The 14,283-nt window shown below is 47.3% G+C and overlaps 1 protein-coding gene across 1 annotated transcript in view; it reads right to left on the reverse strand.

The window, feature by feature from the left end:
- Positions 1-14,283, reverse strand: part of EPN2 (epsin 2) — a 40,757-nt gene that overhangs the window by 13,748 nt on the left and 12,726 nt on the right. Inside the window, exons 2-5 of the mRNA XM_018564688.1 lie at positions 9,387-9,499; positions 8,511-8,603; positions 7,132-7,300; positions 3,117-3,281 (exon numbers count right to left, since the gene is read on the reverse strand). Of these exons, the coding sequence (XP_018420190.1) occupies positions 3,117-3,281; positions 7,132-7,300; positions 8,511-8,603; positions 9,387-9,499 (540 nt within the window). The remainder of the gene's footprint in view (positions 1-3,116; positions 3,282-7,131; positions 7,301-8,510; positions 8,604-9,386; positions 9,500-14,283) is intronic.

Below are 14,283 nucleotides of genomic sequence, written 5' to 3' on the forward strand. Positions count from 1 at the left end.
GATGTGATTTGTCATTTTGTTAAGTGCATTAATTTCTGTTTTTTATTTTCAGATGCTATTAGTTACATTTTCCTCCACAGCAATAGTAACAGTCGCAGGGGTTAGGGCAAACCATATAGCAGCACAACTTCATGTTAGCAAGCAAAAAAATAACTAAACTTATTCAGCTCCTCAGATTTCGGTTGCATACATTTGCAAATCCACGTTGAAGCCACGCTGCTCCATTAAGGCCCCCAGGGCCGCCGACAGGGGGTACAGGCAGTTCTCCCGTACCGGGCCCCATCAGGTTGGCAGAGGGGTAAGGCCAGACTTGTAAGGTAAAGCCATTATTGCAGTAACAGAAGGGATCTAATTACCCGCGTCGTCTATCTTTGCGCTTCGCTTGTTCTTATACAAACAGAGTTAAAGGGAGAGGAAGGGCTGCGTGCACAGGGCCCCAGTGATGCAGCATGCTGCAGGATGTAACGGCGGCACACAAGTCAACGCAGTCAGCACTTGCCTCTCTCCCTCCCTGGGGCAGGATGTTGGCTCTCTGATTAAAAGGCAGGGCACAGGTTGTGTTTGTTTTCAGGTGATGTGGGAAGGGGGGGGGGGCTGTCTGGGGCCCCATGATTTCTTGATAAGTGAGCTCTTCAACTCAAAATTATCTGCATTCCCAACCAAAGCCGGCCATACACTAGTAGATATTCCTACAGACGTTCATAGGAAAAATCTCATCAGGACATTCGATCAGAGACTTGGGGAATGGCATTCTAAGGCTGGGCACACACCTTACAACCATCACAAGACCTTAGTCTTGCGATGGTTGTAAGGTAATTAAAAAAACGTACGATCTGCCTATCTTGGACAGGCAGATCGTACTTGCGATGATCGCAAGCCGCGTCCCCCTGAGGGGCGGGCTTCCGATGAACGCAATGCCGAACGGGCAGTGTGCGCTTGCGCACACCGGCCCGTCCGGCTTTTATCTTACGAACGTGCTACACACCGCCAAAAATCGTACGATTCTCGGCGGGTTTTCCAACGTGTTCGTAAGATAAAAGTCGTGCGACCTTACATTAGTAGAGGTCGCACGGCTTCCACACACTTACTATTATCGCAAGGTGTGTGGGCACCTTTAGTTTTGTTTGTTTTTAACATTCGATTTCGGAATGAATGGAGTTTGCCAAAGAAAATCAAATTAACTCTTAGGCCTCAATCACACGAGAAAAAGCCGGCATTTTCAGCTCCATGCTGCGTACACGGCCGTATCGGGGAGCTCCCGGAAAGGACAGGTGCTGGGTGTGATTAGTACGCAGCCCCGGTCCTTCTCTATGGGAGTATGCAGCCGTACGCCCCCCTACGCTCACCCTCCCTGCACGGCCGTACAGGTGACTGTACTCGTACGCTGATAGGATGGATCCTGTCTGCGTCCGAGCTGGGACACCACTTGGGGTGAGCGTACGGCCGCGTACTCCCATAGAGAAGGACAGGGGCTGTGTACTAATCACACGCAGCACCTGTCCTTCCCGAGAGCTGCCAGATATGGCCGTGCACGGAGCTGTACGTGCCGGCCTTTTCTCGTGTGAATGAGGCCTTAGGATTTTCGTTCCTTCGGGGAAAATGTTTCCATTATTGCGGTCGAAAAGGACCATTAACTATTAGAAAATCAAAGAGACGTCCCGGAGATGAATTTTTTCGAGCAAAGTTCTACTAAAGTATGGCCAGCTGAAAGCAGAACTCCAGGCAAATCAAATCTTAGCCCTTGGAGTGGGACTACCCCCTGCACTGAAAGGGTTAAGTGCTCGTTTTGCCTAGGGAGCTAAAATAACAAAGTTATACTCATCCGAACCTCGATCCCGGCTTTCTCTTAGGTCTCGTTCCCACCTTGGCGTATTTCCGCCCGTCCCTAACGCGCTACAAAACGGCCCACGCCTGAAAAGGTACATGTACTGCTTTGGGCCGCGAATCGCGGTAAAAAAACCGCGCGACAGACGCGCATATGCAATACGCCTAGGTGTGAACGAGACCTTACACCGCTCCCTCCAGCCTGTCTCCTCCGGCGATGGAATGTCCCTCGGCATTCTCACGCTCCAACACACTGTATTGGATGTGATGATTCAGAGGACCTTAGACCGCTGGAGCGGAGGAGGAAGGAGGCTGAAAGGAGCAGTCTAAGAGCAAGCCGGGATCGTGGTTCGGGTGAGTATATCTCTTATTTTAGCTACCCCAGGCAAACCAAGCACTTAACCCTTGCAGTGTGTGGGGTAACCCCACTGCAAGGGTTAAGATTCGATTTGCCCCAATGCCCCAAGTTCTGCTTTAAGGGACATTTATAGCAATGGATACATTGAGAGCGGGCTCACCTGAAAGCAGCCTTCTCCTCCTTCACGGTAACGCAACACTCCATAAGACCAACACCACTCAAAGCAGCTGAAAACCTCCAATGCAGGAGTAGGCAAACTCCAGCTGTGGTGCAACTACAAATCCCATGGGGCATTGGAAGACTGGCAGGACTCCCAGTGGCAATTTATAGTTTCACCACAGCTGGAGGGCTGGGGTTTGCCTACCCCTGCTCTCGTATTCACCAAATCCAGCAAAAGCAACAATGGCAACCGCTCAGGTCAATTTAAAACTAGCTAAAAAGGGGAAGGTGCACATGGGCAGGGAATTGATCTGTATCTTGCCTTGCCCATGTGCACCCTTCCCCTTTTTTTGGTAGTTTTAACTTGATCTGAGAGGTTGCCATTGTTTCTTTTGCAGGACATGCCATATATGCCATGTAATAAAATTATGTCACAGGGTTAATACTAGCGAGACAAAGTAATTAAAGCGAATTAAGAGAGCGAATGCTGTATAAACCTTTCAGAAGTTAATGCTGATTTTAGTACTTTAAGAATGAGCATTCCAATTTTTGCATGCGCTCAGGTATGACAGTTACATAGTATTTGAGGTTGAATAAAGACAAAAGTCCATCACGTCCAACCTATTTGGTGTATGCATTTATGGTTGAGCTGGTGTGTGCGTGTGTGTGAGTCCATGTGTGATTGACTTAGCAGTACCTGTACCCTGACAGGTTCTCTTTAACTCCAGACATCTGCGTTTTAGTGCTCTCTGTTGCTACAGCGGAGTCCTCTCACCTGTGCTAGATTTAGTTGCTGGCGCAGGTCCCCAGGGGTCTGCTGTAGAATTAGCTGCTCCCGTGGCAGGCGAGGGGGCCCGGGGGTCTTGGCTTTTGGGAAGAGACTGCGTTGAAGAGACTGTGCTCGATCCCCAAGGGTCAGAGGTGGCAGATGTCTTCGTAACTGCCGTACGAACAGATGGACGCTGTTAGCTCTGAGCGTCAGAGGCAGGCTGTGACATTTCACATGTTGGTGGGAGCATCTCAAGGAGGGAGCCGGCAGGAAGCACAGAGCTTCCCTGCTAAATACATGTTAATTTCATGTACAAATAAAAGCAGCAGGGCTTGAATCCAGCCTTTCAAACACCGCTGACATCTGACAAAATAACATTGTTCATCCTTCCCTGCAATGTCTGGCAAGATTGGATAGATGAATCATTTGGTAAAGTGTTCTCCAAACTGCCTCCCACAGGCCAGATGCAGCTTTTTGTTTAACTTTAATTGTCCAATGGTCCTCTATTCCTCCCACTGACACCAGTGATGGAACACTATTTACGCCACTGATGCCAACGATGGAACACTATTTACCCCACTGATACCAACAATGTGATTATTCCTTCTGCAGACACCAACTGCCAGGCGCTATTCCTACCACTGACACCAATGATGGAACACTATTTACCCCACTGATATCAATGATGAAACACTATTTGCCCTACTGATACCAGTGATGGAACACAATTTACCCCTCTGATACCAACAATGTGACTATTCCTTCTGCTGACACCAACTACGAGACACTATTCCTCCCACTGACACTATTTAGCCCACCAACACCAGCGATGTCACCAACTATGAGGCACTGTTCCTCCCACTGATGGGGCACTCTTCTTCTCACTGACATCAACGGTGGGACACTATTCCTTCTCTCAATGATAACAATGGTGGGGCACTATTTACTCCTCTGACATTAAAAATAGGGCACTGTTCCTCACACTGACAACAATGAAGGGGTACTCTTCCTTCTACTGACAACAATGAAGGGGTACTCTTCCTTCTACTGACACCAGTGATGGGACACTTTGCCTCTCACTGACGCCGATAATGGGGCACTATTCCTTCCAATGATACCAATAATGGGGCACTATTCCTTCCAATGATACCAATAATGGGGCACTATTCCTTCCAATGATACCAATTATGGGGCACTATTCCTTCCAATGATACTAATTATGGGGCACTATTATTTCCATTGATACCAATTATGGGGCACTATTCTTTCCAATGATACCAATTATGTGACACCATTTCTTTCACTGACACCAATGCTAGGGCACTATTAATCTCACTGATACCAATGGTGAGACATGGCTCCTTTCACTGACACCGACATTGGAGCCATATTCTTCCCACTAACAACGATGGTGCACCATTCCTCCCACTGACACCAGTAATGGGACACCTTACATTCCACTGATACCAACGATGGGACACTATTGTTCCCACTGACACCTGCGATGGGGAGCTATTCTTTTCAAATACACCAGCGACTGAACACTTTTCTTTTCAATGACACCAGTGATGGGGCATTATTCTTCTCACTGACAACAATGATGGGGCATTATTCCTCTTTCAACTGACCCTTACACCCTCTGACCACTGATGCCGGAGCATTTTCTATGCTGCCTGGCTACAGTCTGGCCCCCCTGAAGGACACAAAGCTGGCCCTTTGTTTGGAAAGTTTGAGGATCAGGTAAGACTGCAGTTGGTTTCTAATGTGACCCTCCTGCAACACTAAATATATGGAAGACAAAAGAGGTGCAGAAATCCCTATCTTGAAAGAGCTTCTATCCTGACCTTCCTATGTTTCTAATCACATGTGCGAATGCCTCTGTTCTGGCCACGTGATCGCTTCCTTATTGGAGGGCCAAAGTTTAGGCACGGTCTCTAACTGGCTGGCTCGACCTGAACAAGTCCCTTCAGATGAGATCATGTGACCAATGTCATGTGACATCTGGTCACATGACCAGCACTTGAAAGATATTGGAGTAGAATGTTTCTTCAGGACGGCAGTTCTGAAATGGCAGGAGGGATACGTTGGATGGCGTCCTTATAACAGGTCTTTTTTTTAACATACAGAGCGTGCAGTGGAACGCTTTTGGTTCTCATATTATAGGCCACGGCCAAAACGTTTGACATGTTTTTGCAGTTTGTGTTACAGATTACGGGGTTACATGATGTGGCTTCTTAAATCAGAAATTGAGACAAGAATGTGGTCAGACACTTGGATTCCCGTCTTACCATAGGCACAGAGCTTCCTACAAATCCCAACAAGATAATTTTCTGGCTACCCTGTGACTTTCCACTAAGGAATGTGTCTGAACTGCCAGAAGAATGACGTCAGGCTAGGCCCAATCCATCACTGGGCTGGTGTGTAAAGGGAAAGTAAACAAAGCGGCAGGTGACTCATTATAACAAGTGGCTGAAAGAAATCAGAATCTTACCTTATCTTCTCCGTAGAGCCGAAATGACAGAATCAGTTTGGGGAGGGAAATAATAGATATTTTCTATTATAAACTGGGAGCTAAGGTTCTAACCAAATCTGGCCTGAAGCTGAGCTCCTCTGAACCTGGAAGGGGCATGGGACCACCTGCCCAATCGGGCAGTCGCAACTTTGCAGCTACACATAAGCAAAGAGGCGGGATGCTTGTGATGACATCACTGACCATATATGACCAATTGGCAATATTAGGTCAAGGTCATTGACTAAATATAGCCATGTGGCCATATGAGGTGAATGATGTCACCTTTTTGCTTACGTGCAGCTGTGGTCGGGGAATTCCTGGTCATAGCTGATTGGGCAGCAGTGGAAAAAGCTTCTTGCCGGGTTCAGAGGAGGTCAGGTTTGCCCTGGGTTTGGGCCGAACCTGAGCTCATCCCTACAAGTAGGACAATAGCTAGACACTTTCTAGATTGCAATGCTACAAAAGTTAACCTTTCTATAATTAAACCGGATTGATACTTAAAGGATAGGATAACCTATGTTAGCAGTCTTGCTGGGATTGATATGAGAGAATAATAGAAATTGCTTAAAGTGACATTAAAGGATAAATTTACACCAATGCTGGTGTAAGGACTTACCTTAAGTGATGCCTCTTGGTTCCTGTAGTTTTCAGGAGTCCCTCCAGCGCTGGTGCCGGTCTCTGATCCAGCGCTGACTGCCGAGTCTTCTGTGTCCCACGGAGTCTGTCCGTGTGCATGCTGCCGGGCAGCGAGCATTGACTTACTCTGAGTCTCTCCTCCTCTTCCAGCCAAAAATCTCTACTGCGCATGCGCCCGCCCCATCATCCTTTGCAGCCGCCCGAGAATTTTCAGATCTTCGGACGGGAGCGCGCGGCAGAGGCACCGGTAAGTTATTATCTTTTTCGTAATTTTTTTTTTTAAAGCTTTTGCATATATCTACTGCTTGCTAGCAGTAGATATATGCTAAAACCCCCAAGGGTTTAATTATCCTTTAAATACTTAGCTTGCCTGGAGACAATGCGGCTTCAGCATTCATTCGGTGCTTCCCAATGTGTGAAGGCCTTGGCACTTGGTCATATGATCTCAGACGGACAATAAAGTCAATCTAAACTCTGATTCTTCCCTTCAGCAAAGGTATCAAGACCAAATACTTAGACCAGGGGTCATCCGTCTCTGCGAGTCATGCCTGTGGCTGTGAGAATCTTGCAATGCCTCATGGGATTTGTAGTTGCACCACAGCTGAAGGGCCGGAGTTTGCCCACCCCTGACTCAGACCGTCAGACCACTAATGAGCATTTTCTCCAGAAAAGTTTATTTATCCCCAAAACGCTGTTAACTATAACTTTATGCTAATATTTGCATCCACTAAGGCATAAGGGTAGATCAGTGCTGCAGTATTTATACGCCCACTTTATTTCATTTATGTGTCTTGGATCGGAAAGCAAGCTATTGCAAGCTCGTACTAAAAAGTACACTGACATATCCACATCACATGAACAAACTGTACTCACCAAAAGACTGCCAGGGGTCTATGGAGGTGGGAGAGGCAGCGGTTGCCCCCCAAGGATCAGGCTGGCTGTTTGATGTCGGTACCGATACGGCTGCCCAAGGCTCGGATTTTGGAGGGCCCGGGGCCCTGGGAGGCAGTGCGTCTATTAGATCCATCAACGACGGATGCTGCTGCAAATCAAAAATGAGTAAATCAATAAACACTGCATATCAAACAAGAACAGTTCTAACCACCCATGGGCACAAGCTCAACTGGAAAGTGAGATGTTTGTTGTCCTAGATCAGTGGTGGCGAACCTTGGCACTCCAGCTGTGCCAAAACTACAAATCCCAACATGCATCTGCCTCTGGGAGTTATGTTTGTGGCTGTCAGAGCCTTGCAATGCCTCATGGGACTTGTAGTTCCAAAACAGCTGGAGTGCCAAGGTTCGCCACCACTGTCCTAGATTGTTCACTTCTCCTGTCTTCTCCAAACCCTTCACCCTTTTGTGAATAACCCTTTAAAAGTGTTAGGAGCTCCCTAGTTTTCTGACAAACCAACAGATATTATTCTGTACTTGAAACTCTTGAAATAGACAAAACATGCATGCACATGCAAATCTACACGCATTGCAGAGATGTTCACAGGTCCGGTTTTTCCACAAGGCCAACTAAGGCCCGGCCTTGGGGCAGCAGGGAGTAGAGGGGCAGCAAGGGTGTAAATCCGGCCCTGCATGTACATTCATATGTTGTTTTTTTTTCTTAAGAGTTACACTTAAGAGTTGAGATTTGGATTATTGCAAATGCCCTTCATGACTCAATGAGAATGAAAGAAGAACTCCGGATAGAAATTGTAATAACCCTTGCAATGGGGCTACCCATAAACACACACACACTGTAAGGGTTAATTGCTAATTTTTGCCTAGGGTCCAATTAAAAAAGTTTTACTCATCTGATCCTCTGAGCCAGCCGACTCTTAGACCGGTCCCTGGAGCGTCTCTCCCCTTCCACTGCAGCGGTCTAGGAATCAGGAAACATAACATCACTGCAGTGGAGGAGGTGACAGGCAGGAGGGAGCGCTGCCGGCTCGGAGGATCGGGTAAGACTATACACTGTATTGGATGTGATGACTTGAGGATTCCTAGACCGCTGCGGTGTAGCCCCACTGCAAGGGTTAATAACATTTCTGCCCAAAGGTCTGCTGTATTACAGTATTGGCCAGCAGTAAGTCTTCAGGCCTCAACACCAGTAGACTTGTACTTGTATCCAGTCTGTCAGAGATACAGGGACCCGTTCTGTATGAAGCATCCCACATCCACCTCTCTGCCACTGTCCAATCCTCCTTTCTACCCCTCCTCAGAAAAATCAAAATGGGGCGCTTGTCATGCTTAGAAGAGCCTTACCGATTTCTTTTTTGGCGCTTTGGCGGTGTGTTTCCTACTCTCCTCCAAGGCCATCTGGAGCCGCAAATCATCACCTCGACGGATTCGATCCTCCTGTACAAACATAAAACAAGGTTAAAACCCAAATGTTCCATTCACCCCACCATTGTGAGTTCCTCTTTGCTTGATAACCTGAGACAAGGTTATACTGAAGGGTACAATGGCCAATCAGATGTGTTTTTCGGGTTTAATGCATCCGAATGGGTCTGAACACGATCTGAATGCCGTTTGGGTCTAGGAGCCATATACATATATATTACTAATGCTGAGGCTCCCAGACCCAACTGGCATTCAGGAGCTCCCGAATGCAATTTGGAAATTCGGATCCCAAATGCCATTGGGGTCTGGGAGCCTCAGCTTTAGTATTATGTGTATATTATTATTATTATTATTATACAGGATTTATATAGCGCCAATAGTTTGCACAGCGCTTTACAATATAAGGAAGACATTACAGTCACAATACAATTTAAGACAAGATGGTAAGGAGGGCCCGCCCCTGAGGGCTTACAATCTAAAAGGGAGGGGCAAGTGATATACCGTATATATGTCTCCCATGTTGCCGTAACGAAAATTACCCTAACCTCAGCTTTAGTATTAATATCTGTAGATGGTTTTCTGTGGTAGTCGTAACGAATATTCGTAAACTCATCCGAAACTAATGAAAATTTGGATTTCGTCCAAGTCCGAAACCCCCAAACCGAATTGAATTTTGGATCTGAATCCTGAAATACAAAATAACCAAACCGAATTTTTTTGCAGCTTACATGTCCAGTGACAGACTGCAATGAGCAACCACACTATTCTCTGTCAGTGAGCCCCGGGGTCATTCCTTACCTGCTCTGCCACCTCTCTGCTCATGGCGAGCGCCAACTGCAGCTGTAGCTCCTCCTCTCCACTCGTCTGAGGTCGGGCCTGTTCCAGCTCCGAGGACGCATGGGGGGACGTGGCTATAAGAGACAAATAAGCAAGATATTGAGATACTTTCACTTTAAAGCTTACCTTTATCTTTATTCTTCCATCACTGGCTGCTCTTTTCCCTTTTTCATTTACAAGCAAAATAACTTTTTTTTATATAAAACCTTTCCATTTTCATGACATACCTTATAGTCCCAGTGACATCATCATCTGTGCAATGAAGACAGGTCATGGCTGGTGCTGTTCCTAGCTTCCTGAACACATCACAACACCCTGCCTCAGTCCTTCTCCTAAGAGCCCTCAGTTATGATGCAAGCAGTGGGATGGCTCTTGGGAGGAGTTATGCAAATCGAAGAAAAGGATCACACGGTTAAAAAATGTTCACTCATTTACAAATGCCATTGCTGTGTTTATGGCGTGGTTTGATGTGTACAGAAATGGAGGCGATGAACATTTTAGGGGATCGAAAGTAAATTTTGACCTTGATTCTGATTGTCGCTGGGATCAAATCGGGCTGCACAGCGAATGCATGAGGCATAACTGAGAAGAAGTAACATTCAGATTGACTCCAAGTACCAAAAAAAGGGGTGTGGTCAGTATTAGATCACCGTACCTGCACACTGCCCAATCTCTAGACAGGGGTAGGCTACCTCGTCACTCCAGCTCTAGTGAAACTACTAATCCCATAATGCATCATGCCTGTGGCTGTCAGCGTCTTGCAATGCCTCATGGGACTTGTAGTTCCACAACAGCTGGCGTGCCAAGGTTGCCTACCCCTGTTCTACATCTGGGTGTATTGTGGGATTCATTGTGGATAATGGAGGCCGGACACTGAGGCCTGCGTTACATATGTTTATGCGGCCGCACAGCTGTCCGAGGGCTCTGCGTGCCAAACCACCAAATGATCGTGCAAGGCCTCAACATGAGAAAATGTGGGAATTACAGAACGCTGACAGTTTTAGAAAAAGCCTTACAATACCAGAGTGCCCCACAGACAGGAAGTAGGGGCAGGGTTATTGGATGTACGGGGTCACTAGGCCTCATTCCCGGAATTCCTATCATGCAGAGCTGCCATGTGTTGCAGAGATGACATAGAAACCTGTAGGGCTGTACTGCGTTCTTAAAGATTGTGCCCCGGGGTGTGTACATTTAATGCCAGTACCCCTAGTTGTCTGTATGTGGCCTCCAAACACCCCCAAAAGGTATTGCCAAAAGGAGTACCTTTTGGCAGTGGGCACGGGTTCCTTTATAACTCCATTTTAACTCATCAGCTTTAGGTCATGTTCTGACAAATGCCGACCTAAATCACACCATATGCGTTGGGAAAGCGCTGACCTTGTCTCTACCACAGTCCCAAGGCAAGAAAAAGCAATTTGACTTGTCACGGACGGGCTCGGTTCACACCACCACATTGCAATGGGAACGCAGGGGCGTACGCTGAAAAAAAGTATGGCATGCTGTACTTTTTTCAGCGCGGTGGGAACGCTACGCGGAACATTTGCCTTGCACACTGCTGTGCCCTTAGAGCTGAATGAAATGTCATCTGTGACATTTCAATAAAGTTCTACCAAAAACAAATAAAACTGCACAGTACGATGCGTTGGGATCGGCGCATCGGCACTGTGTCGGGCAACGCACACCAGCCACTGTGTGTTTAGCTCAGTGCCTGGTGTGAATTGGAGCTTGAAGCTGAACTCTGGGAAAACATTACTGTTACACTTGGGGTTCCGCTCCCCCACACTGCAAGGGTTAAATTCTCATTTTTGTCTGGCATACCATTAAAAAAAGCAATTTTACTTACCTTACCCCTACCTCTTCCTCTTACCTCTTCTCTCCAGTGCTCCGGGATGTGTGCGGGCCCTTGGCGCCCTCGCAGGATTGCTGGTCCTGCATTGTACGTGATGACATCAGAGTGCGACCGCTGGACAGCGGGTGGCAGAAGGTGCAGAAGGATGCAACCCGGAAGAACCAGCTTGCACCCCAATATGCCAGCAGAACTGAATGCAATGTCACTTGTGGCATTTCAGTAAAGTTCTAAAAAAAAAAAAGTACACAGTGCGATGTGCCGGGATTGGCGCATCGGCACTGTGCCGTTTTGCGCAGTGTGAATGGACCCTTAATCGTGTTCTCAGGTTACATGAAGTTTTTCCTCAGTCATTGCCCACAATGCCTATTTGCTTCAAGGGCGTTAAAGAGCAAGTCTTGCAGCGCAAAATAATGCTTAAAAAACGCATCCAAGCGTAAAACGCGTTTGTAATCAGAGAATTTTGAATGCTTGTGTAGGCGCATGTCACACCTTCGATTCTGTCGCTGGCGGCAACAAGCCGCCATCACGGTGGCTAGAACGGATGGAGAATAGTTGTCACTTGTTTCCATTGCGTGGCTCCATCACTAGCCGGACGGGTGAGGCCGTCGCTCCCTGATGGAAACACCTCAGAGGGAGCGACGTCCTCAACCAGTGAGGAAGCATCGCCGTGGAAACAGGGAAGTATTTCTCTGCCCTGCATAGCAATCCTGTCACTGTTGTCACCACCAGGATCGCAAGCGTGACCCCTCCACGCTCTACAACGAAATAAAAAGTTTAGACTCGAGTCAGGCTTTTAATTTACCTCATACGCATCAATATTTTATTTACTGTCCTGTGGGAATGTTTATGACATGAGCCAGTCAAGAAAAACATTCCCACAGGACGTTATTTTTATTTTGGCGCTCATAATAACATAAGCCTTGCGGTATTATAAGTGCCGACATAAAAATAATAACTTTTTTTTACATTTTGGTTTGCGTGTGGAAGGATTTAGACCCATGTCTGGTTTTTGCTGCTATCCAGGGCTCCGTTACCTCCTTTCCCTTACTTCCTGTTTCAGTGACAACGGTTAACCACACAGGAAGTGAGGGAGAATCTGTAACAGGGACAAAGACAGCAATAAAAATCTTGGCATGGGTTCTCTACTTAAAATAATAAAATGTTTTTATTTCTGTTGGAGTGTTCCACTCACTTCCTGTTTGGAGAAATGTTATCAGCAGGACAGGAAGTGAGGGTAAATCTCGCCAGAGAGCAGTTAAAAACCTGATAAAGGTTTTAATTCTCTCCATTCTAATCAGAACTATGAAAAAACGTTTTGGCTGGACACATATTTACGTTTATTTGGAATGGGCTGCCAATGCATGGCAACGGCCCAAAAGACATACCTGGCCATTATTATTCATGCAACCACGACGCAGGGCTAGGGTTGCCACCTGTCCAGAATTCACCCGGACAGTTCGGGTTTTGAATGCTGTGTCCGGGTTTCATGGCAGCTGAAACCCGGACACATGATGTCAGGCAGACAGGGGCAACCAAAATTAAGATAGGGGCTACTGGCCCCCTACTGAAAATAGTCTCGACTGTGATATTTACATATGAATGGGTGATGCTATTTACATATGAATAAGCCACGACTTATTCTCCCAAAAACATTTCCATGCGTCGCTAGAGTGTTCGGGTTTCGCTGGAAGAAAAGGTGGCAACCCTACGCAGGGCACGGGCATTGTGGTACGCTGCAGCGCGGGTCCCGCATTGGGCCTGCATTCTAAATAAATGGCCCTGCAGCACAAACCGTACAGGGAAGGGAGCCATGATGGTCTAAAGTTCCTTCACCCTCTGAAACATCTCAGGAAACCCTTTTTTCAATTAAGACTGACTTTACTGCTTGCTCCAGGACACTGAGGCCAGAATCAGGATGACATCCCCAAAGCTCCATTATAAATAGGTTAGCAATGGCAGCACCTGCATTTCCATCGTGACAGGTTCCCTTTAAGGGTTTGCACGGTACATTTGCTGCGGTGCTATATCTGGGATGCTTCCATCTTGATTTAATAAACATGGGCGGTTCTCGCCGGCCCTCTCCACGGGGGCAGAAATAAAATCCAAACTCTGTTAATCGCTAAAGCAGGATTCCCATTGCACCATCTGTCTCCTTTTCCTCAGTGATTGCCGGGCCAGGCCTGCAGCCAGTGAGGGGGACGGGAGTAGTGGGCACATGTCACCGGCGGGCAGATTATCGCTGAAATTAAAGGGGAACCGCCGTCTGGGTAACAATACCGGTACAGTAATGTAAGGCTAGGTTACGGGGTACTTGGCAATATTTTACTGGGGGGGGCTGCAACGAGGGTTACAAATATCACTTTTATTGTTGAGTGACTTTGTAGACAGGAGGCTGTGTCCCATGTAGTGGCCGCCTCATGTCCAGAACCAGGGTAGCCTGTGCTCCATGTTTGCCATCTCCAGCCCTGGTGTAGCTTCATAGGCTTGTCTGGGGCCTCAACTAACCCTGCACAAAAAAAACAAATACTTCTGTTGTGCTTATTTTGTCTAAGGGGGGGATCAGATGAAGAAGATATGTTCACCTGATCCTGATGCATTGAAGTCATTGCATGCACTATTTTTTCCGACCGCACTGGACTGGAACCGCAGGCATTGATGTGCCGCACATTCCGGTACGGACGATCGCACTGCAGCCGGAGGGCGTGGCTGCGCTGCCATTTACTTCAATGCACCTCCAATCCCCTCCCGCCCCAAAACAAAGTGAGCCGGCCAAAATCTGATCCAGTGCGTTCCGGCACCAATCGGGCCGTAACGCACTGGGGCTGGTGTGAACTAGCCCTAAATCAGATGGAAAGCGTGCATAAGACCATTTTTTTTGCACCAGTTCCGTACATTTCCCTAGAATAAATCCTCATGCGACATTAAGGCCTCATTCACACGACTAACAGCCGGCCCGTACAGCATCGGCAGCTCCCGGGAAGGACAAGTGCTGCGTGTGATCGTACGCTC

The sequence above is a fragment of the Nanorana parkeri genome, unplaced genomic scaffold (genome assembly GCF_000935625.1).
Source record: "Nanorana parkeri isolate BGI_ZX_2015 unplaced genomic scaffold, ASM93562v1 scaffold772, whole genome shotgun sequence".
NCBI lineage: Eukaryota > Metazoa > Chordata > Amphibia > Anura > Dicroglossidae > Nanorana > Nanorana parkeri.